This window comes from Nothobranchius furzeri, chromosome 4 (genome assembly GCF_043380555.1).
Source record: "Nothobranchius furzeri strain GRZ-AD chromosome 4, NfurGRZ-RIMD1, whole genome shotgun sequence".
In the NCBI taxonomy this organism is placed as follows: domain Eukaryota; kingdom Metazoa; phylum Chordata; class Actinopteri; order Cyprinodontiformes; family Nothobranchiidae; genus Nothobranchius; species Nothobranchius furzeri.
This window is the reverse complement of record NC_091744.1, coordinates 16,702,787-16,726,894: the sequence shown is the minus strand read 5'-3', so window position 1 is coordinate 16,726,894 and position 24,108 is coordinate 16,702,787. Positions and strand designations below refer to the sequence as shown.

At 43.9% G+C, this 24,108-nt stretch overlaps 1 protein-coding gene across 1 annotated transcript in view; it reads right to left on the bottom strand.

The window, feature by feature from the left end:
- Positions 1 to 24,108, bottom strand: part of LOC107388593 (voltage-dependent T-type calcium channel subunit alpha-1H) — a 126,363-nt gene that overhangs the window by 3,563 nt on the left and 98,692 nt on the right. The window contains exons 26-34 of the mRNA XM_070550132.1: positions 18,134 to 18,285; positions 17,750 to 17,859; positions 17,534 to 17,667; positions 17,384 to 17,454; positions 8,587 to 8,665; positions 8,220 to 8,341; positions 5,661 to 5,969; positions 5,424 to 5,574; positions 1,342 to 1,901 (exon numbers count right to left, since the gene is read on the bottom strand). Coding sequence (XP_070406233.1) covers positions 1,342 to 1,901; positions 5,424 to 5,574; positions 5,661 to 5,969; positions 8,220 to 8,341; positions 8,587 to 8,665; positions 17,384 to 17,454; positions 17,534 to 17,667; positions 17,750 to 17,859; positions 18,134 to 18,285 — 1,688 coding nt within the window. The remainder of the gene's footprint in view (positions 1 to 1,341; positions 1,902 to 5,423; positions 5,575 to 5,660; positions 5,970 to 8,219; positions 8,342 to 8,586; positions 8,666 to 17,383; positions 17,455 to 17,533; positions 17,668 to 17,749; positions 17,860 to 18,133; positions 18,286 to 24,108) is intronic.

Here is a 24,108-nt window from a genome sequence, read left to right as displayed (position 1 = left end):
TGCACTACTGAAAACACGACAAAATTTGTGCAATTTTGTAAATTTTTTGGTTTTGTTGGTGTTTTAACCTTTGCTCACATTGACATTAATGCTCTCCATTCCACAACCAACAGCAGTGTGAACAAAGTAGTGAAAAACACAGAGATAAAAGAGTGTTTCCCATCTCCCAACACATAAAATGCCTTTTAATGTAAGTTAATTAAAAATAATCTGAGGTTTCAGCTGAATTGTTTGGCCAGATAAAGATGTGACTGTGTATTTACCCACAAGTCACAAGGGAGGAATATATACAGGCACACAGATAGGGTGGGGAATGGGGGGGGATCTGGCCCCCAAACCCCCCCCCCCCCCCCCCCATTCAGATCGACCCTGATCCGTCCCCCGCACTAAGGCCAGAAAGAAAACAAAATCGGAGGTTAAGCGCTTGAAGCTCCTTTTTCCAATTACACTGAATGCAGCATGACATAAACAAACACCAACTCCAGAGGCGCCAAAGTGGTTGCTGCTAGGAAGGATGAAGCGAAAAAGGCAAGCAACGATTACTGCGTATTTAAAAAAGACCAACAGTGTAAGTAGGCGGGACCGATCTGTCTGTTTATGCATGCTGGTTCTAGATTCAGTATATATATATATATATATATATATATATATATATATATATATATATATATATATATATATATATATATAAAGACAATAAAACCATCTGATAGCAGCTTTTAATGATAACTGGACAAGCTGGCCCAAATAGCTGGGGATAGAGAAGTCTGGGGCTCTCTGCCAGGCTGCTGCCCCCGCAACCTGACTCCAGGTAAGCGCAGGACATTAGATGGATGAACTGCTTTGCTACCAGGATGTGAAACAACTATTGGTGTTTTTTTCGATCGATACTGGCACCATCCTTCAGTATTTTACATTATTACAGACAAATCCCACATCATATGTAGAGCTATATATTTGTGTAGTCTTGATTTCCTTGAAGATGTTTTGCCTCTCATCCAAGAAGCTTCGTCCCTTCTGAAACTTGGGTTGGGACTGGAGTAAGAGGCTTATAAGGTGTGGCCTGAAACAAACGCACTGATGGGGCAATAGAAGTTGCTGGTGAGGTCATAGTGAGGCCATCAAGGTCCCTGGCCCCTCCCCCTATTCGGCTTTCTGTTTGTGTCGTTGGTGCTGATGATCTTAAAATGGCCCAACAAAGCCAGCATGTGCACTGCTCTGGTCACATGTCACATGGTGTGACACCCCTCAAGTCATTTTGGTTGTTTAAATAGACACCAACTTAAACATTTCCGGAACGCTTATGAAATATAATCATGATTGGTAAAGTGGGTAACGCACCTGTCTCCGTAGCCGCCTGCTCACGGTGTGGAAAGATGCTGGTCTCTTCATGACTGAACTCTCTGGGACGTAGGAGGGACTGAGCTTATTTCTGTCCAGACTGTTCTCAGGACTGAGCCACAAAGAGGACTGTCTGCTGCCGGAGTGGGTCAGACTCAGCCTGACTGATGGATATTTGTCAATACTGTGGCTGGACAGAAGCTTTGGTCTGTCTGAGCTTGGATCTGGATTCAGCCTGTACCCGTCCATACTGTGTGCAGAGCTGAGTCTGTGTCTGTTCAGCCGACGAGTCGGGCTGAACTTATACCCGTCTATACTATGAGCTGAGTTGAGTCTGTGTCTGTTTGCCCTGTGGGCTGGGCTGAACCTGCATCCCTCTACGCTGTCAGCTGGACTCAGCCTGTGTGCCGAGTGTCTGTCGAAGCTCTGAGAAGCGCTGAGGCAGATCATTGGCCTGGAGCTGCGTCCGGACCCCAGTGAAGCGTGGCTGATGGTGGGGAGAGCTCCTGGAACCTGCAGCAGGGAACTGCCTCCACTTGAGCCCAGAGACGACATGGAGCCTGCAGGAAGTAATCCAGATTAGAGACACAATCATAAATATCAGCACAGAACATTTCTACAAGACTGAACATGACCAAAAGTATTAGATTGGAGTGTATTTACCCTAACCCTAACAGCAATGAAATGTACTATAAACATCATGGTGCCATTTAATCTGTACTACCAAAAGTATCTGGATGCCTGCCTTTATATCCAGATGAATTTTAATGACATTCATTACCTGTAGGGTTTAATAAAACAGTTAGCCCGCCCTTCGCAGGGCTTCAACCCTCCTGAGAAGTCTTTCCAGGAGGTTTAGGAGTTTGCCTCTGGGAATGTTCGACCATTCTTCCAGAAGAATGTATATGAGGTCAGTCACTGCTCTAATTCACCCCAAAGGTGTCCTGTCTGGCTGAGGTCAGGTTCCTCCACACCAAACTCACTCATCCATGTTTTTATTAAAGCACCTGAAAGCACTGATTTGGTGGGGCAGCCTAATACCTTTTAGCAATAGAGGATATAAAAAAAAGTTCCTTCCCGTCAAAACTATGACTTCTTCATAAAATTGTTTAATAAACGTTTAAATTAATTGATCACTTTCAAAGAGCCAACCTTGAAGCACTTTTTGCAAGTAGACGAAATTAAAACAAAACAAAAATTGAAAGAATGTATTTCACCTGCTTCCTTTCACATTAAGATTTTTTACCATCTTGTTGCCATTGGGTCCTAAAGCAGAAAAACACTCTTTAAATGCATTTTTTCTTCTCAAGATTTTTATTTAAGGGTCCCAAAGTGACCCCAACTTTAGAAACTGGTAAATATTTCAAGGATTTCATATTTTCATGGAAGCCGTGTGCCACTTGTATATAAATATGGTGTCATGGGTTATTTTTGACCCAGCACTTAAAATCACATTCACATCAGAAGATCTCATGTAATCAGCTAGCACCCAGAGTACATTACGTGCTGGGGATGACATCAAACTAGCTGGATATCAGTAAAAGTGTCCCAGTTACATCATTGTGTATGGTTTATAAAAATCAGTTGGCTGTAGATGTCTTCTTGAATTGGATTAACCCCAAAAGTCAATCAAGTGCAGATGTGCATCCGATCTTTACTTTAGGAATTTCATTAAAATTTATCCAGCCGTTCATGAGAAATTTATTAGGAAGATAGACAAACCTAGAGACATGGACAAAAACATCACATCTAGTGCCTTTATTAGGTGAGTGATGATGAAAAACTGACAACACTGATACATTAAACACCTGTTTCTGATCCACAGGTGGTGCATTGGAGTTCACCCAACCAGCCTACATGTGTTTTGTGAAGTACCAGGCCCCTCAGATCCCTGTATGATCGGCAGCAAGTCAAGCTCGTTCTTAGTGAGGGTTGGACTCTGCTAAGGTTGCCCTTTGTCACAGACTATGTTCATAACTTTTATTGACAGGATTTCTAGCTGCAGCCAAGGTGTTAAGGGGATTCGTTTTGGTGGCCTGACGATTGGGTCTCTGCTTTTTGCAGATGACGTGGTCCTGTTGGCTTCATCAGATTGTGATCTCCAGCTTTTGCTGGAGCGGTTTGCAGCCGAGTGTGAAGCAGCTGGGATGAGAATCAGCTCCTCTAAAAATGAGGCCATGGTCTTGAGTCAGAAAAGGGTAGAATGCCTTCTCCGGGTCAGGGATGAAGTCCTGCCTCAAGTGGAGGAGTTTAAGTATTTTGTGGTCTTGCGCACAAGTGAGGGAAAGATGGAGCTCAAGATCAATAGGCGGATTGGTGCTGCGTCTGCAGTGATGCTGGCGTTGTACTAATCTGTCGTGGTGAAGAGAGCTCAGCTGGAAGGTAAAGTTCTTGATTTACCGGTTGATCTCCGTTCTTACCCTCAGCTATCGTCACTAGCTTTGGGTAGTGACCGAAATAACAAGATCACGGATACAAGCAGCCAAAATGAGCTTTCTCAACAGGGTGGCTGGGCTCTCCTTTAGAGGTGAGAAGCTTGGTCATCTGCAAGGGGTTCGGGGTAGACCCACTGCTCTTCCACATTGAGAGGAGCCAGTTCAGGTGGTTCGGGCATCTGGTCAGGATGCCTCCTGGATGCCTCCCTGCTGGTTAGGTTTTCCGGGCACGTCCAACCGAGAAGAGACCTAAAGGGAGACCCAGGACACACTAGATGGACACTGTCTCTCAGCTGGCCATGGAATGCTTTGGGATTCCCCGGGGGAGATGGCCCAAAGTGACTAGGGAGAAGGAAGTCTGGTCCTCCATGCTTAGGCTGTTGCTTCTGCATCCTGCCTCTCCACCCTTGACTTGAGCACAAATACAGAATGAGTTTTCTTGTGCTTTGAAAATATTGTATTTGTGAACTTTTAAACATATTTTTGTAATCAGATTTTATTTGCATGAAGCGAAGCAACACAAAGGACAGAGACAAGACTCTCAGAAGAGAAACTGTAGGCTCTTACTGGTTCAAACCTGAAGGTTTTCTGAACAAGTACTAAAACTAAAAAACAACCGTTACGTTTAACCCACATGTCAAAGAGATATAAGGCACAGAAACAAGAACCATCTTGTAAATGAAACGGCAGCCTTCTTATTGATTAGAACACTTAACCCTCTGAGGCAGAGACCTTACTCATCATATTTAGAAACATCACAGAGTAAAGTGGGTATTACACCTCTGAAATACTCAAGGTTGAATGTTCTCAGCATGCACGTTATCGCTGTGAGCACTGCTTTATATTTTTGCATTGACTTAAAGGAGCCACTTATCATGACGCCCTTGAAGCTGCAGGCTGGCAGCACAAAGTATGTAGATTTCCATTTCCAGGACAGTTTGAATAAATCATTAAATGCATTAAAACGTTACATGTGTGCATAGACACAATTTGCCTCTCAGTGCAAAGTGACTTTAGATGCTAACCGATATTTACACCGTTTAATTTAGTTGTTGGTATTTGAGCAAATTATCTACAAAATTAATTGAGCTGTATGTTCTGTTGCACATGAATTTACCGTAGTCACAATTAGGATTAGCTTCAAAAAGGACAGAAATAAGTTATTCATTTTGGTTTTTGATGCTTAAATTCAGATCCTTGGATAACATTTCAACAAATGATTTTGATGTTTTTCTTTTTGTTTAAGTCAAGAATTTCTCTCTTTTTATACGGGACTGTCTTTTTTTAGTATTATGCAGATTTTTTTCAATGTTTTTTCTCTTTTGTGTGATTGCATTAACAATTAGCCTCGCCAGTGCACCACCCAGAACTGAAAACTAAACATGCAAAAGCACCAGCAGTATGGGGGAAAAATAAATACACCAAAGTGCTTTGATGGCAAATTCCAGTTTGACTAATTTGTCTTGAACCTTTAATAACATAAAACTCTTTACATCTGCAGTAACGGTCTCTTTTGATGCACCACATCACATCTTAACTGCTGTCTAAGCTTTTTATGGAAGCAATAATCTTTACTGCAGCCATTTAGTGGTTACAGGGCCCTATAAGCTGTTTCTCAATTTAATCTGCTATAAACAGGCAAATTACCAGAGTAACTGTAGCCGCAGACGGCCTCGTGGCCAATGGGAGCGTAAGAAGAGCATCTGGGTGGGAGGACGTAGTTGTCGCCAGGGAGAGATAGCATGCGTCCCATCCTCACCCGGTTTCCATGGGAACTCTCCTCATCTTCAACTTGCACCTGCCACATGAGATCAACCAGTGCTGCTGTCACCTCTACTTCCTTCAGCTGCATGCAGACACACAAACAGTCCCACGTCTTCTCACCTGGACAGGTATGTCAAAGTTCCCCTCCAGGTCTCCGCCCACCGATACGGTGCTGAGACGGCGGGAGGCCTCCTCCCTCTCCCTCCTCTCCTCCATCTCTCTCCTCTCCTCCATCTCTTTCCTCTCCTCCATCTCCTCCAGCTGAGCCTCCTTGTTGCTCTCCTCCAGGTGCTTCATCAGAACGGCGACGACCACGTTGACGAGCACAAACTGAGCCGTGAGGACGAAGGTGACAAAGTAAACGGGCGAGATCAGGGGCAGGTAGCTGAGGCAGTGGCGGTCATGTGGTCGACACTCACGCAGCGTGTCCTGCACAAAGACATCAGTTGGAGAAGATTTAGATAATGAAACAATTCTTACGGATAACTGGACTAAGATTATCAATTCCCGCACAAATTATTAAGGATTATTAAGTCCATAAGCATTGTAGCACCCTTATTACTGTCCTGTCCACAGTGCTGTCACTATGTTTGTCAGTTTTCTTACACTACAACCTTCAAAAAATGAATTTCTATCTGAAAAAAGAGCTCTATAATTTTTGGTACCAGTACACTTGGGAGAAAAGTTAGCTTTTGGCACAAAAGGTGAAAAAACATCACCCTTTTTATGGTTCAGGTAGACTACTTAGTAAAGTTAAAGTCCCATAGTCATCATCACACACTGGTGAAATTCATCTCCATATATGACCCATCCCCATGGAGGGGGGCGGTGAGCTGCAGCAGTGGCTGTGCTTGGGAACTATTTGGTGGTTTAACCCCGAATCCAATTCCTTACACCTGAGTGTCAAGCAGGAAGGCATTGGGTCCCAGTTTTAAAGTCTTTGGTATGACCTGACCAGGATTCAAACCCCGATCTCCCAGTCCCAGGGTGGACAGTCTACCACTAGGCCACTGAGCTGGTGAAGATCAATAGAAACAACAACAAGAGCTAGTAGGAACAACATTCCTCATTGGTCTCAGGAGAACGTGTGCTTCTGTGTCTGGTTAGACTGAATGTTAACATCTGTGAATTTGAACAGTCTGTCCTGCCCCTACTTTGGCGGATGTCCTCCTGTCACTTAGCAACTGCACTAAGAAGAAGCTGCAGAAATGGAGCTTGCACGTTTTAAACGTTTTCCTTGCTTTGTTACTGTTTGAAGAGCTACAGCAGGTCAGGCTGAGTCTCAACGATACGCTGGTATATTTGCCTTTTTTAAATCTAAAAGCTCTTACCAATTTCATGTCAACTTAAGCTAGCTTAATGACATGAGTAATTTGGGTTACTGAAAAACATGAAAACGCTACTGTGTTTCATATCCATCTGTGTGATTTCCCACAGTGCATCTCGGGATTTATAGAGGTGAGGAGACTTCACCGCACCTGTTCTCAAAATCGGGGGAAAGAAGAATGGATTTTACAGCCGAATTCTGAGTACTCTTTGAATTTGGACAGTCTTCTTTGCAGCGCTGTGACATCACTGGTCTTAAAGTCCAACCTCATGAGCACACAACCCCTGAAATTGGACACAGCCCCAGTGTTTAAATTATTCAGTAAAAACTGGATTTTAAGTCTGAGGATTTTTTTTATTTAATTTTTGATCTTTAATGGGTGTATTGTTTATTGTTCTGATGGTCCAGGGTGAGGAGACAGCTTTATCTCATACTCCAAGAAAGTGGATCAACTGATGCTGTACAGGCAGAAGCGAGTGGGCAGTAGTTTCAGTTTTTGGCTCTCATGAGACTCCACACACTGTTGATGTTCTCCAGGGGGAGTGGGAGCCATCCAACTATTCTGCAGATGTAAAGGGGACATCTTATGCAAAAACTAGCATTTTACATGCCTTTGTGTCCCATCTCTACTGCCACTATAAAACTTCCCCCCTTTGAAAAAACATCAATGTACAGTATTTTCTATCAGTGTTTGGTTTTAGTAATTATGTGCCTAAAACAAGTAGTTTAAAAAAGTTCCCATTTGTGATGTCACAAATTGGGAAATAGGAATAGAACCACCTCTCACGTGCAAGACAGAGTTGCTGCTAGAGGGGTAGCAATCTTGTTTTGTATCAACCATAGAACTATTATAACTTAAGAAATAAAGTCATGGTATGTCTTCTTTAATGACACCCTACAGATTACACCCAACAACTGAATTTTTTTTATCGTAACAAGCAATGATTTACAAAAGAAAATCATGAAGATTAACAAAGCTGCCCAAATGTTTGCATCCCACTGAAAAACCATTCAGTGACTTTTCTGGATTGTACTGAACACCGTTGTTTACATAGAGTCAAATATGATGTCCAATAAATGAATCATGTCTTTGTGGGGCATTTGAGTTCGAGGTGGTACTTCCTCTCCTCTCCAACAGGAGGAGATGTTGATCTGAGCGTGGTCTGAGACCTTCAGCCTGTCACAGAACAGTTATTAACACCCTCTTAGTCAGTCATAAAGACAGTGATCTGCCTTCTGCTGAACGCCACTCATCCCTCGTATCCAGTGCTTTGAGAAGAAAACATGCACTGTGCAATTTATCCATCTTCTTAGAACTTCACAGAGAAGAGGAAGAGGAAGAGAGCTCTAACCTTCATTATCCCATTCCAGTTGTCCCCGGTGGACACCCTGAAGAGTGTGAGGAAAGCCATGCCAAAGTTGTCAAAGGTGGCGTGGCGGCTAAGACCCTCACATGGGTTCTCATCTGAGCACTCTAGAAGAAAACGATGAAGAGTATTAGAGGAAGAAGTGTGAGAAAGGAAGGAGAGAAAAAGAGAGGAGTTTGTAGATTACAGCGCTGAATGACACAGTTAACGTACGCAAGTCAACAAAATGTATTCTTGTTACGTAATCCACCAATAGAGACACACACACACGCGCACACACACATTACTGATTCAGCATTGGATTCTAAGCATACACACACGCACTTGCACGTGCACGCACATACACACTAACCCAGTTTTCCAAAGAGCTCAACTCCCAGTGCTGCATAGATGAAGAACAGCAACATGAAGAGCAGACCCAGATTCCCCACCTAGACACACACGACACACACACATACACACACACACACACACACACACACAGATATATATACAGGGTATGATACACTGAAAAAGTAGACATGAACAAGCAAACATTGAGAGCAGCACACACATGCAAACAGTGAGAAAGAGCCCATACTGCTCTGGTGTGTGTTTAAACTTACAGGAGCCATCACAACACCCTGGAGTAAAATCAGATTTTAGTTTAAGAAAACACAAGTGCATGGCTATAGCCTGGATCCAGCCCTGATGAAGCTTAAACCTGCTTGTTGTTTCTGGTTTTAAGAGCACTTGGCTTGTTTTGCTTCATAGTGGGAGGCACAGAGGGGTCCGATCAGATGATGGATGAATCTATTGATGAAGTGCAGGGGAACAGCATTCGGACATCGCAGCTACATGCTGGGTTTGATCCCTCGCAGCAATAAGCCACTTCAAAGGAAAGTCTGCAGCGTGGGCAACAGGGAAGGATCGTGGATAAATTACTCTCACTGATGTGTTGGAACACCTGCATAGATGGAGAGGACGTCTAGAGAGGATGAAGTTTGCAAAGGATTTTGGTGGAAGAAGTTAAAGCAACAATGGCAAATCTGCAAAACAAGCAAGATTAAAACATTTTTCATGCCTCTCAACAACATGCTAACGTTGTACAGCTATTATAAATATATTGTATAGAAAAAAAATGAACTGGTTGTTTTGCATTTGTCTAAAAACTCAGCCAGTAATACAGCTCGGTCCGAAACAACCCACTGTACAAAGACCTAGTATGGTCGTCCTACATATTGACCGATGGACTCAATATAGACATGATGTGCGCATCCATGTGATGTTGACTATTTGCAGGGAATGATTGGACCACCCGGTTGTCTGTCTCGCCGACCCACCATAATTCTACATTTACTTAGGTCCTCCATTCGTTTCGTGCTTGCGCATTTTACAACAGAACACCACTGGTGTGAGAGATTCACTTGAACTTTAGGACAAACCGTAGAGACCACAAAAGAGCAACACCATTTGAAGTTACAGAAAACCAAAGACGTTTGGACCTAGAAAACAGTGGCGGGTGTTTTGTGCTCTCTTGTTTACTGTGGCAATGTGGGTTAGGGCAACAGTAGCTCAACAGGTTGAGCAGGTTGTCCAGTAATTGGAAGGTTGCAGGTTTGAGCCCGGCTTCGGACAGAGAATTCTGCTGTTGTGTCCTTGGGCAAGACACTTAACCCGCCTTGCCTGCTGGTGGTGTTCGGAGGGACTGGTGGTGCCTGTGCTCGGCAGCCTCGCCTCTGTCAGTGCGCCCTAGAGAAGCTGTGGCTACATTGTAGCTCATCCCCACCAGTGTGCAAATGTGTGTGTGAATGATACACTGTAGTGTAAAGCGCTTTGAAGTCCTCTGATTCTGAAAGGAGCTATACACGTGCGGCTCATTATCATTCCAGTATCAGGGGGTGTGGTCTAGGGATGATAGCTGACGAGAGGGATGAGAGTTCTGTGATTGTTTTCGTGTTTAAAAGTTAGCTTGTTTTGCTGATTTGCCATTGAAGCTTTAAAGCGCACAGCCCCTATAAGCCGAGGAACTGCACCCCCTCTGGATGTGTGCCGGGCTTCGACCCTTGTGCATTTTCAATCAAAACTGAAGTCACATATCTTCAGATTGGCTTTCGGCTGGTGAAATCCTCCTGTTGGGTGTGTCCTCGGCTTTTTTGTTTATTTTACTTTTTTTTGTGCACTCTGTTTTGTGCCTTATGGGGCCTTTACAGTTGGAACAAATGAACAAATGTCGCTACTTAGCTAACCTAAGGAGCTAAGAAGGGCCCAGGGGACCGGGGTAGCCCAAAGTGCCAAAATTGAAGCAGCGTCAACTAAAAGAACTGCAGTGTTTCTGTGGTCTCCCTCAGAGATTCACCAACGACAAGCATGACTACAGCCTCGCATCAGAGCGGTCTGCGAGTCTCGACTGCAGCTACGGTGGATCGTGTTACATTCAATGGTCCGACCATGGTTCGGGTTGGTGCGGTAAACAGGGTGCTGCGTGAGTTGTTGGCAGATCCTGGTCTCAGGTTTCAACCAGTGTCTTACTCCTGGTCCTCCGCTGATTCTGTCTTGTTATTCACTGCATGCCTAAACCTTTGTTTGTCTTTGGGGTTGTCGTTGTTCCATCACTTCTCTGCACGGTTGACCTCTCTAGGGGACTCGGTCCGCAACGTCGGTGGCCGAATATCTCGAGCTCTCGTGCCAGTTGTCCGTGAAGCCCTGGGTGCCTCCACCTGCACCGGCCGGTCCTGTACCTCCGCCTGCACCTCCTTTGCCTCCGGTTAGGCCTTCAACTTGAAAAGGGGGGTGAGATCAATTGTCCAGAATCGCCTGTCCCATAGTTCTCTGTTTCAGGTTACACAAGTTTATTTGTGTTTGTGTGTCTGCATGGTTGTACTTCCTGTCAATCCATGACATGCAGACTTGGGGTGACTTGAGGTGGTCATGCTGTGGGTTCCTGGAGTCCTATAATGGTTAAGTCTTAACAGTTAAAGGGAGTATTCCACAAACTGTTGTGTTTATCCAAATTCCATTTTTTCCAGTTATTTACTAATCTCTAATTCCTACTGTGGTATATATATTCACATATAGGTTTGATTACTAACGTCACTGATTTACATTTAGTGTTTCTTCTTCTTTATATTGCTACTTCTTTTAAATATATATTCATAGATACACATTACCGCATTATTTCATTACAGCTCATTCCTTTTCGTCATTTCTATTATGATCTCCTTTATTTTGATTTTGACCAGTTATGGGCTACAGATTATTTTGCCCTTCTGTTTTGATAACATTTGTGCTCCAAAGCTTTGATTTTCCCTTACATATATTATAGGGTTTTGTTAATTTTGTTCTTTTTGCAACATTTTTCCAGTACACGTAGTTTCCTGCATCCATTTCTTTCACCTGAACTCCGATCACATAATTTGCTTTCACATAGCACATATAGGTACATATAGTGCTAGGTTCATTTTTATTTGTTATTTTGCATCAGATGCGATCTATGTGTGTCTACTTTCATTCATCATATTTAACTTTTCTCATGTACCATGTTCAGCGCCTTGGGCTTCCCGACAGGCGCTTTATAAATAAAGCTTTGATTGATTGATTGATTGATTGACATTCATGTGCCCTGCATGTGTGCTCTTCTCCTCTCCTGGGTTTCGCCTGTGGTCCTCGCTCCCTGGGAGGACCTCTCTGCCTCGTCGCCTGATTCTGCTGCCTGTGGGTCCAGTTTGTTTGGGTCTGGACGTCCTGTGGTTCCTGCCGTGGTTGCTGGAGTTCTACAGTTCGCCTGGGGCCTGGTACGGTCCCTGCTCATCTGCTTCCTTCCTAAGGATTATGTTAAGTGAAATTATCATTGCCTGTTTGGAATTACCTCTTCAAGTTTGGTAATACCATTGGCTTTTCTCTGGTGTGGGGGTTTGCCTTTCCTCACTCCTGTTGCCTTTGTCTGGGAACTAACCTTTCCTTCTTCGTCTGGGATTATTCAACCATCCGTGGTTTCCGTCAGGACCCCGTGCCCTTGAAAAGGGGGGGTTATGTAATGTCCAGTAATGGTCAGTTTTAAGTACAGTTTGATCCTTCAATATCTGTTCGACATGGAGACACGAGTCTGCATGTGTTTCCTTTAATCTGCCGGATTCTGCATCCCATCAGCTGGAGTTCAGAGCCTCTCTGCAGCTCTGAACACATGATAACGTATTGTCAACAATCATGTTCCCTCCTCAAGGCCTCAAGTTTCCCTTATCGTTCCACAGGACTCTTCATGCCTCTGAATAAAGTGAACACTCTCAGCTTGTATGAGTTCCTTAATCAAAGAATGAACTCTTAAATATAATGTGAACATTTAAAACTTATAGGTTAATTAATCATTACATAATAATTTGGTTGATGAACAAATGTTATATGAACACTAAATGAAATGCTTTGATTAATCTGTGAAATGAAGTATTACATTGGTTTATTTATGGATCAGTAATGTTTGATATGACAAGGCCATCATCATCTACACAGACACAAGGACAAATTAAAGTTAAGTCAAACGCGTGGCACATAGATATTTTCTTACCCACAGATCAGAGCATTTGGTATCTGAGAAGGTGTGTTTTCTGAGGTTGTCTTGGTAATATTCCTCAACACGTCAACCTCCGATTGGCCACACAAATCATAACATGAGAATATTAAAACAGAATCACTCTGGTGATTCAGCAGTCGGAGTCGCAGTTCAGTTATCATCATTCAGCAGTTCGAGTTCTAGAGGAAGCTACGGAAACGGCCGTCCGTAGTGAAGTCTCTTTAACCCAGAAGCAACCTTTGACACGCCGTCAAGGTTGCTGCAAAGCTGACACAGCAAACGGTTCCTGCAGAACAAAGCTGATTTTGTTCCGACTCCTTAAGAGTCTAGACGCAAACGGTTCCATCCATCTGTCGTGACCCGAGACATCTCTGGACTGAACAGTCGGTGCTACGGTATTCTACAGCCCTCGGTGCCAGAGGTCATCCGACCTCTCTGACCTTCGGATCCACCAAGAGGGTCTCCAAGAACGGGTGAAATAGACACACAGATAGCATCTGATGTCTTTTGATAATAATCAACTTCACAGCTTAACGCAAACCAAATTCTTTTACACCCAGAACTCAGCTTTCCTATATACGGAAGTTCTGATAACATCATATTCACACATAGGCACCATACATCACATCTCCATCTAGATCCATCCATCACAGTAAATATTAATTAACTTGTCATGTTTTAATTGTTTGGAAAATAAATTCTTACTTTTATAAACCTGACTCTTTCCTTGAATCAAAACTAAGTGTTTACAATCCCTGAATAAACAAAGAATCCTAGAATCCTCTGATTAAAGCACAATAAAGACCAAACAGGTTGATATTCTATATTCTATATTTATATAGAGTATCACAGCTATATCATAAGTAGAGGTAATATATATTGAGCTCTTAAAGCACTCAGTTTACCAAACCCTACACAGGAGAGGCTGGTCACCCGTTCAAGGTTCTCATGCAGCCCCATCGACATGTTTGGCCAAGCAGTTAAACGTCACAGCATTTCAACCAGCGAAGTAAAGTACTGAAATATAAATTTACTTACTGATAAAAAGAAGCACAAACTGCATGGATGATCTGTTACTGCAGTCAATAACCACAGTTTTCCCTCTTTGTCCAAATACTTCCATGATTATCATCCAAACACAAACACATAGACAAAACTAAAGTTCAGAGAGTCAAAATGGCCCAGGCTGAGGCCTTTCCCCAGAGCTAGCTCTGAAGTCACGTGGCTCTGATGCTCATTATTATTCACAATTTTAAGCATTTAAACACACTTGAACAGAGGAGTTACAAAAGTTCACCCCCCTCAGAGTTGTCATGAATGTAAACTAGATCTATCAAACCTAAAATGGGTTTTTGATTCAGTCTGTAAACATATTTATTTCTGCTGTGAAATTGGCATTTTTAACATGGGAGTCAGTGAGGATTTGTTCACTTCTGATGCCAGCCCCTAGTGGATGAGGGTGGAACTGCAATGTTTGCCACTCCCTTGTTGACTTCAATTTTATTGCAGAATTATGGGGGCTTGGGTATGGTATGGTATGGTTTGGTATGGTATTGTATGGTATGGTATGGTATGGTATAGTATATTATAGTATGGTATAGTATGGTATGGTATGGTATAGTATGGTATGTTATGGTATAGTACATTATAGTATGGTATTGTATGGTACGGTATAGTATAGTATAGTATGGTATGGTATGGTATGGTATGGAATGGTATGGTATGGTATGGTATGGTATGGTATGGTATGGTATAGTATATTATAGTATGGTATAGTATGGTATGGTATGGTATAGTATGGTATGGTATGGTATAGTATGGTATGGTATGGTATGATATGGTATGGTATGGTATGGTATAGTATGGTATGGTATGATATGGTATGGTATGGTATGGTATGGTATGGTATGGTATGGTATGGTATGGTATGGTATGATATGGTATGGTATGGTATGGTATGGTATTAAGTTGAATGCCAAACTCCAAGGACTAGTAAATGACCCCTAGTGTGCTATTGTTGTTGTTGTTCTTGCAAACATGCACCACCTTGTATATTATTTTATACATACCCATGCTGTCTCACACAACATGCAAGTCAAGCTGATAAGGTATTATATTTTTGTGCGAAAGTTTGAAACCACCCCCTCATTTCTTTATAAATTGACTCCGACCAGCTGGACTGTCTTATTTTTTAACAACTGAATCCATTTGGTTTTCTGAAGGTCGTGTTTATAAATACAAACTAGCCAGCAAGGCCAGAATGTTAGTTAGGCAAACCAGCTACATTAATGCAAGTTTTAAGTAACTACAGCATAAACAAACCTAAGACTGTACAGGGAAATATCTCAATAATAAACATTTTGAGCCAAATATGATGTTATATTGGAGTAAATTTCACATTTATCTAAGATTTATCAGTAGAGTATCATGTAAATATAAAGTGTAGCATGAAACCTGATCAATACTTATGTTTTGCATTAAAACATGACCTGAAAAATAGTTTGATTGTGACTCAAGAGAATCTGGGGAGCAGCAGATTTCATTTTTTGTTATTAACTTCTTAAATAAATATGATCCAGTTTTGAACGTACTTGATTTTCTACAATCAAATAAACAGTTGAACACTTCAGCCAACAGGAATAACACGAGTGTGTAATAATCTGCATGGGCATAAAGTCAACTTCAACAGAACTTTAAATGACACTAGTCAGATAAAACCTAAAAACAAGATAGATAAAAGAACAAAATTATCTATTCAGGAACACCCAAGAAAAATCCCACCAACATCTTACACATGCAGTATGGCGTACACTTTAGGACATCTTCGGGTATCAGGGGTCGGACATCAGACTATAGAGTAAAAAGCCTCAGGCTTCATTCATAACCCCTCAGACTTCTGACTAAATAGTGTCAGACAAAAAGATCTCAGAAAGAAAAGGTCTCAGGAAAGGTTCTGTCAGAAAGAACTGTCTCATGAAAAAGTCAATTAGACGAAAATACTTTTGTTTTCCTGAGTCTTTTTTCTGACAAACTCATTCCTAACCCCGGTTTCACACTGGAAGTATCAGCGATGCGGAATGGCAGTGGAACGTTGCTGCTTCAAATAGAATTCATTAGTCTGTGTGACGTTTCAACATATTTTCCTGAGACCTTTTATCTGAGAGAGATTTTCCTGAGACCTTTCTTTGATAAGGGCTTTCCTGAGACCTTTTTGTTGGATGGAATTTTTCTGAGACCTTTTTTCCCGAAACTATTTAGTCAGAAGTCTGATAGGTTTCTGAATGAAACCTGGTGTTATTTTTCAGTAACACTTCCTTTTACAGTCCCCTAATTAATTAGTACTTACATGGTAATTACATAGTAAGTTAAAGTGTATTATTGTGTAATTCAAGTGTATAATTGTAATAAAGTGTAATTATTGTGTAAAGCAGTATTTACTGGGAATGACAAATAAAAATAAAAACTAGAATGTAATACCATGTAAGTACTTAGTAAACAGGGGACTGTAATTGGTGTTACCATTTATTTTCTATATCTGACACTTGAGACCTGAGGATGTCCTAAAGCGTACAACGTACTGGAGTCTTTCTGTGCAGAAAATGTATCTGAAATTGTTATAATTCAAATAATGTTTATTTCTAAGAAATACAGTCACAGTGGCTAACAATTGCAAAGGTTCACACACTTTCACAATTTAAACTCACATGAAAGTTGACACGCATGTCTGGAAACATTTTTAACATTGTCATGATTTTTAATATGGGTGTGGCAAATTGAGCCACCCTAAATAACAATTCCTGCAATGCACTATCATCTGAAAATTCCTAATTGAATTCCTGAAAAAACCCTAACCCAGCAGACACATTCGACACCTGATGATCTAGGAAAAATCTTGTTTGTGTGATGTTAGCTCATTTGTATCAATAAATCAATCAGTGACCATAACTAAGAATGATGATGCTTAATTTGACTCTTTAGTTTACTTCATAGCACTTAACATCTGAAGAATATTCAAGAGATCAAATACCCCTAAACACAGCTCTTTATCAAATTTCAACACGATTTATTGCGATTAAACCATAAAAGGCTTTCCAGGGACATTTATTTTTGTATTGGCATGGATGATTTTCCTCTTGTTTGTGAGTGTCATGATTATGCTGACAACAGAATGGGAATAAGCAAGAATAAAAGCTCCAATAAAATAAAACAAATGTGCCCAAACACATCAGTGTGAATACCTATAGTCTGTTATTGTTATTTGATTGAGTACATCTTTTAACATTATAATAACACGCTGCTGCTATGATCATTTGACAACAAATGTGCTTTACAGGAAGCTAAAAGTGTATTTGATAAGCTTTAAACAGCCTCTTTTACAGATACCTGACAAAAGTAAAATCTCAACTGAGCATAACTAAATCCAGGTGTGGAAAAACTCATAATCAAGATGTAGACTTGTACCTGGTTTAGCTGTTTAGCTGTGAGTAAATCCTAAATGCTAGGATACTAAATAAACAAGCAGTTTGTGTTTCATCAGTCCCAGAAACCAGGCGAGCAGTTAGAAAGACTGTTTTCATTTCACAGCATCTCATCTGTGTGTTACCTGAGGCAGAGCTTGCATCACCGTGTCCAGCAGAGCTCTCATCCCCGTGGCCATCTTCAGCAGCTTCAGCACTGAAACAAAAACAGCACGTCAGCCCCTTTACCGGCCGCATGAGTTGGGTCTGTGAGCTTGTGGTGGACGAGCGAGTACCTCTCGTTATTCTCAGGACTCTCATGATGCGAATGATTGTGGGGTTGATGGGAAGAGACGCGCTCAGGTCTATTTCCTCCAGCGTGATTCCCATAATAGACAGCAGCACGATGGCTAAATCCAGCTGGTTCCATCTTTATGCCAACATCAAGACAATTTTACTTACACAGGGGAATATTCGTGCAAGTCTTTGTGTTTACAGGAGAGCATAATTACCTCTCTTTGAAAAATCGGCGCAGCCCAAAAGCGATGAGCTTCAGAATGGCCTCGATGACAAAAACCAGAGTGAAAACGTAATTGCAGTACTTCAGGATCTCCTCCAGGTACTGCAAGACACACACACACACACACACACACACACACACACACACACGCACGCACGCACGCACGCACGCACGCACACACACACACACGCACGCACGCACGCACGCACGCACGCACACACACACACACACACACACACACACGCACGCACACACACACACACACACACACACACACACACGCACACACACTTTTAAAAACCCGCTGTGGCTGTTCTGTACTTCACTTCATTACTATGGTTCTGGGACAGGTAGGAGTAGGAGTTGCCATGGTTACCTGAGGCTGGTTGTAATGTTCCATGCTCATAGTGAGCAGGTTTGTGAAGATGATGATGGTGATGAAGAGATCCAGGTAGTTGCTTGTGCACAAAGTGTGTATGGAACGACGCAACGGGGAGTAGTCAGCGTAATATGGTTTCTCCAGGGCTCCTGCATCGTGTGCATGCACACAAAAGCACACACAGTCATTAAAATACCTCTGGAAAAAAAATGATGTGGTCTATGAAGTCACCGATGAAGCGGGTGCCAAGTGGCACTCCACTGAGTGTGTGAGTGTGCATGAGTGAGTGTGTATGTAGAGTAGAAAGTGCCTCCTCAGTAATTTAATCCTATCCATCACAGATACACACTCTCCATGGCACCTCAAGGTGTCTTTGGGAAAAAGCCCTCAGTGTGTGCTGCCAGACCATTCACTAACAAAAGTGAAAGCACTACTAGAAATTACACTGCATAGAAGGAGTGAGCCACAAATGTAGCTTTGCGCGGGTTTGTCTGTGTGTGTGTTTGTGTGTGTATGTGTGTGTGTGTGTGTGGGGGGGGGGGGGGGGAAGACACTGAGTGTACAGAGGCAGAAATTTTGCGCGAGTTCATGCAGGAAAATTATTTCTGAAGGGGAGAAACGATTTAGTAAAAATGGGTGTTTTATTATGTCTACACCATATGGCCAGGACTATAAGGATGCTTCTGTCTAATGCTCCATTGGTTCATTAGAAGGTGTGATTTTAAAGGTGCAGTGTGTAGACTCTGACAACATCAAGCAGTACAAGCTGAGCTTAGCAAATCCAGTTCAACACTCCTACTTTATAGACAAAGAAAACATATATTATGAGGATAAAAACATAAAACCCAGCTGTCGGTCCAACGCCCCGCCCACTCTAGTTTGGATATTCTGCAAATCAATGTTTTTTCTGCAGCACTTGCACCTCTGGTCTACATTCTGTCACGAACTCATCCCGCTGACTTCTGTCCCAGCATTCCTGCCACCAACGTGGCGGCTGACGTCATCACGCCGACACTACTTAAGGAAGTGCCGGCGTTTCATTCATTACTCAGTCATCGTTCTCACCAGACTTTGTATCGAGTCTCCAGGCTTACCAGCCCTCTAAACCCTCAATCTAAACCTTCAGGAGAAAACCACGCTGGTTATTTCCATCACTCCGCGTCTGGGCAACAGATCCTTTCAGTCACGCTTCAGATCTGCCAATGAACCTGACAGGATGACTGAAACCCAAGTTGACCCAGCGGAGTTCGCGCATCTGCGTGTAGAAGTGGCTCAACAGCGCGCAACCTTGGATCAGCATACGGCAGAAATGAACCAGCTCCGTGCCGTAGCTGATCGACAAGCCACAAAAATTGAGTCTCTCACCGAGCTAGTTCTCCAGCTGTCCACCGCTCTGCAACGACAGACCACAGCCGTCACCAACAGGATGGAACCACGCCTCAGCCTTCCAGAGAAGTGGGACGGATCCAGAGGATCCCCGGAGGGCATGCTGGCGACCCTGGCCATGACTTTCGAGTGCCAGCCGGCTCGCTACCCCACATCCTGCTCTCGTGTCGCCCTGCTGACCTCACTGCTGACAGGTCGAGCAGGTGAATGGGCGGCAGCTCTTTACAATCAGAAATCTCCTGCTTGCAACGACTATGAGACTTTTGTAAAGGAGATGAAAAATACTTTTGTGAACCCCAGCAGGGAGGTCTCGGACGAGACGCGGCTGCTTCAGCTTCGCCAGGGCTCCCAGACGGCGGCTCAGTACACCTCTCGCTTCCGGACGACAGCCGCTCGGTTGAGGTGGGATGAAGCCGCCCTAAAGGCCGTCTACCTGGAGGGATTGTCACCGAGAATCCGGGAGGGCATGATCGGGCACGAGGCCCCAACCTCCCTGGACCTAGCAGTGGATCTGGCTCTCCAACTGGACCGCTGCATCCTGAACCAGCCGAGCACCATGTCAGCCCCCGTACACACCAGGACGTCAACCCGCCGGCCGGCTCACCAACCGACGGAGGAGCCGATGCAGCTCGGACATCTTCCCCCTGAGGAACGGGCACGGCGCTATCAGGAGGGAAGATGCGCTTACTGTGGGGATTTGGGTCACCATCGTGGCACGTGCCCAAAACGACCGGGAAACGGTCCCTCCGGGTCGGACTAGGGGCTGTCCCGCCCGGAGTCTCCACTTTTCCGGCTCCACACCGAACCACTCTCCCGGTCTCCCTCCACCTGGACCAAGGCCCGACCAGACTGGAGGCACTTTTAGACACTGGGGCTGTGGAGTGTTTTATCGATCACGGACTGGTTACTCGGCTCAAGATACCCCTCACCACTCTCGACCGACCCATTCCCGTGACCTCTGTGCACGGCCGGCCCATCATGCCGTACCCTCTCACCCACCGAACTCAGGGTCTCCACATGACTATTGACCAACACCGGGAGACCCTCCACTTCCTGGTCATCCAGGCTCCGGCTACGCCTCTCATCCTGGGTCATTCCTGGTTCTGCTGCCATGAGCCTCACATCTCCTGGTCCACCAGTAAAGTCCTGGCCTGGGGCATGGGTTGCCATAACCACCGGGGCTCCCCTGCACCTCGGACTGGAGCAGCCCCTCCCACAGACGTAGACCTGTCGCTCGTCCCTCCTCAATACCACGACCTCGCTCAGGTCTTCGCTAAAGAACCCACTACCAGGTTACCTCCTCATCGACCCTACGACCTGGAGATCAGGCTCCAGCCACCCACCCCCCCACCCCCGGGGTCACCTGTTCTCCCTCTCTCCGGCGGAGACCCGGGCTATGGACAATTATATAACTGATGCCCTCCAGAAGGGATTCATCCATCCCTCAACATCCCCCGGGGCCGCGGGGTTTTTCTTTGTAAAGAAGAAGGAGGGGGATCTCCGGCCCTGTATAGACTATCGAGGGTTAAATAAAATAACGATCAGGGACCGACACTCTCTCCCTCTCATGGGCACTGCCCTGGACGCCATCACACAAGCCGCTGTGTTTACTAAACTGGATCTGCGCAGCGCCTATAACCTCATCCGTATTAAGGAAGGTGAGGAGCGGAAGACCGCTTTTATCACGCCCACTGGCCACTATGAATATCTGGTGATGCCTTTTGGCCTCTGCAACAGCCCCGCCGTCTTCCAGCGGTTCATTACAGATGTGCTGAGAGACATGTTGGGCCACTGGGTCTTTGTTTATCTAGATGACATCCTCATCTACTCCCGCACGGCCGAAGAGCACATCCGGCATGTTCGAGCTGTTCTGTCCCGCCTCCTGGATCAGGGACTTTACTGCAAACTGGAGAAGTGTGCGTTTCACCAGGAGTCCACCTCCTTCCTGGGTTTTACCATCTCCTCCCGGGGCCTGAAGATTGATCCCCAGAAGGTTCAGGCAGTAGCTCGGTGGCCTCTACCCACGACCCTGAAGCAGCTGCAAAGCTTCCTGGGTTTCTTGAACTTTTACCGGAGGTTTATCAAATCAAATCAACTTATTTATATAGCACTTTTCATACAAAAAAAAAATGCAACTCAAAGTGCTTTACAGATTAAAATGGCCCCATAGATCCCACATTCCCATCCCAGCCCCCCTCCTCAAGTATAAAACAATTAAAAATTACAGTTCCCCTCCCGCACCCAACTTCCAAAAGTGGACCTACAATCACCCGCACACTCGTCCACGCACACACACACACACGCACACACACACACTCGTGAACACCAGAGTAAACAATAGGCTGAGTTCAGATGGGTCAGGTAATGAACGACACATCATCAGCGGAGCCATCTGCCCTGGCAGCAACAGATCCACGGCAGCAGCCAAGACACCGGCCCATGACGTCCAGTGGCGTAGGGCAGAAACCCCCACCAGTGCCCGGGCACTACCCGGGGAGCGCCCCGGCCGCCGCCGCCCCTGACCACCGGCCCCAAGGCAGAGGGCTCCGCAGAGGAAACACTGGAGGATTTAAGATATATAACATATAAAATAATAAAAGCTAATAATGATAAAAAGTAACTGATAAAAAGTGATTATAAAGATAGTAAAAGAAAACATAATCATGTAAAAACACTAAGATGTAGATAAAATGATAAAAATAATAAAAGAGATAAATATGTATTTGTAGATAAATAGTGATCAGTTAAAAGCTAAGCTAAAAAGGTGGGTCTTGAGCCTATTCTTAAAAGCCTGGATGTTCCCTTCGGACCTGAGGTCCTCCGGCAGCCCGTTCCAAAGGCGAGGGCCGTAATACTTGAAGGACGCCTCGCCGTGGGTGTGAGTCTTAACTTTAGGGATAACTAGGAGACGGCTGCCAGAGGAGCGCAGAGACCGCGAGGGTTTATATAGTAAAAGCAGTTCTGAAAGATAAGAAGGCCCGAGACCATTAAGACACTTAAAAACCATTAAAAGAACCTTAAAATCGATCCTGAAACATACGGGGAGCCAGTGCAGTGATTTTAAAACCGGAGTGATGTACTCCCGCTTCCTGGTCTTCATCAGGACACGTGCTGCTGAGTTTTGTAAGAGTTGTAAACCTGAGATGCTCTTTTTGGGAAGACCAGAAAGCAGGGCATTGCAGTAATCAATTCTACTGGTTATAAAAGCATGCACTAGCGTCTCCGCATTGGCCCGAGAGAGAATGGGTCAGACTCTGGCGATATTCTTAAGATGGTAAAAACCTATTTTTGTGATGTTTTTAATGTGGGGGATAAAAGTCAGCTCAGAGTCGAGAATAATGCCCAGATTCTTCACTTGTAGTGATGGATAAAAAGACATTGATTGTAGTTTAGGTAAAAGTTTCTCTCTCTGGGCCTCAGGACCGATGACTAAAACTTCAGTTTTGCCCTGGTTGAGCTGGAGAAAGTTTTCAGTCATCCATGATTTAATATCTAAAATGCAATTAAAAAGTGTTTCCATTGGCTGTGCGTCATCAGGAGACACGGAGATGTACAACTGTGTATCATCAGCGTAACTGTGGAAATTCACCCCGTGTCTCCTGATGACGCTGCCCAGAGGGAGCATATAGAGGTTAAAAAGCACTGGGCCTAGAATTGATCCCTGAGGCACCCCGCATGTGATGCTGTGGACCCCAGAGGAACAGGTATCCAGACTCACCATAAAAGTCCTGTCTGTGAGGTAGGAAGTGAACCAACTGTGAACAACACCAGAGAGGCCGATCTGTTTTAAACGGGTTAAAAGAATAGTGTGGTCTACTGTATCAAAGGCAGCGCTTAGATCCAGCAGAACCAACACTGTTGCCCTCCGAGCATCATAATTTGTTCTAAAATCATTTAAAATCTTCAGAAGTGCCGTCTCAGTGCTGTGGTTCACCCTAAAACCAGACTGAAATTTCTCTAGGACATGTTGGTGGTTGATGAAATCATTAAGTTGTATTAAAACAAGTTTCTCTAAAATTTTGCTTAAAAATGGTAAGTTGGATACCGGACGAAAATTGTTAAAGTCATTAAAATCTAAATTGCTCTTCTTCAACAGGGGTCTGACCACCGCCCGTTTAAAAGCAGCAGGAAAGACCCCCGTCTGAAGGGAACAGTTCATCAAAGATAAAATCTCATCTCTAAAAGAGTCATAAAATTGTTTAAAAAACCTTGTGGGAATAGGGTCCAGAACACATGTGGTGGGCCTCACTGAGGAGAAAACTTTATCAATAGTCTCAACTTCAACCAAGACAAAACTGTCCAGTGTTTCCTCAGGTAGACACACACTCTCAGATTGATCGGGAGCAGCATGACATTGGGAGGAAAAAATGTTACGTCTGATGGTGTCTACCTTCCCTCTGAAGTGGGCTGCAAACTCCTCACAGAGAGCATCCGAGGGGGTTTTCTGGAGAGAACTAAATTCACGACCCAAAATATTTGTGACTGTAGAAAGCAAAATTTTGGGATTATTTTTGTGTTCCGAGATGATTTTAGAAAAGTAATTATTTCTGGAATTTCTAACAGCTTTGTTGTATGATTTTAATAAT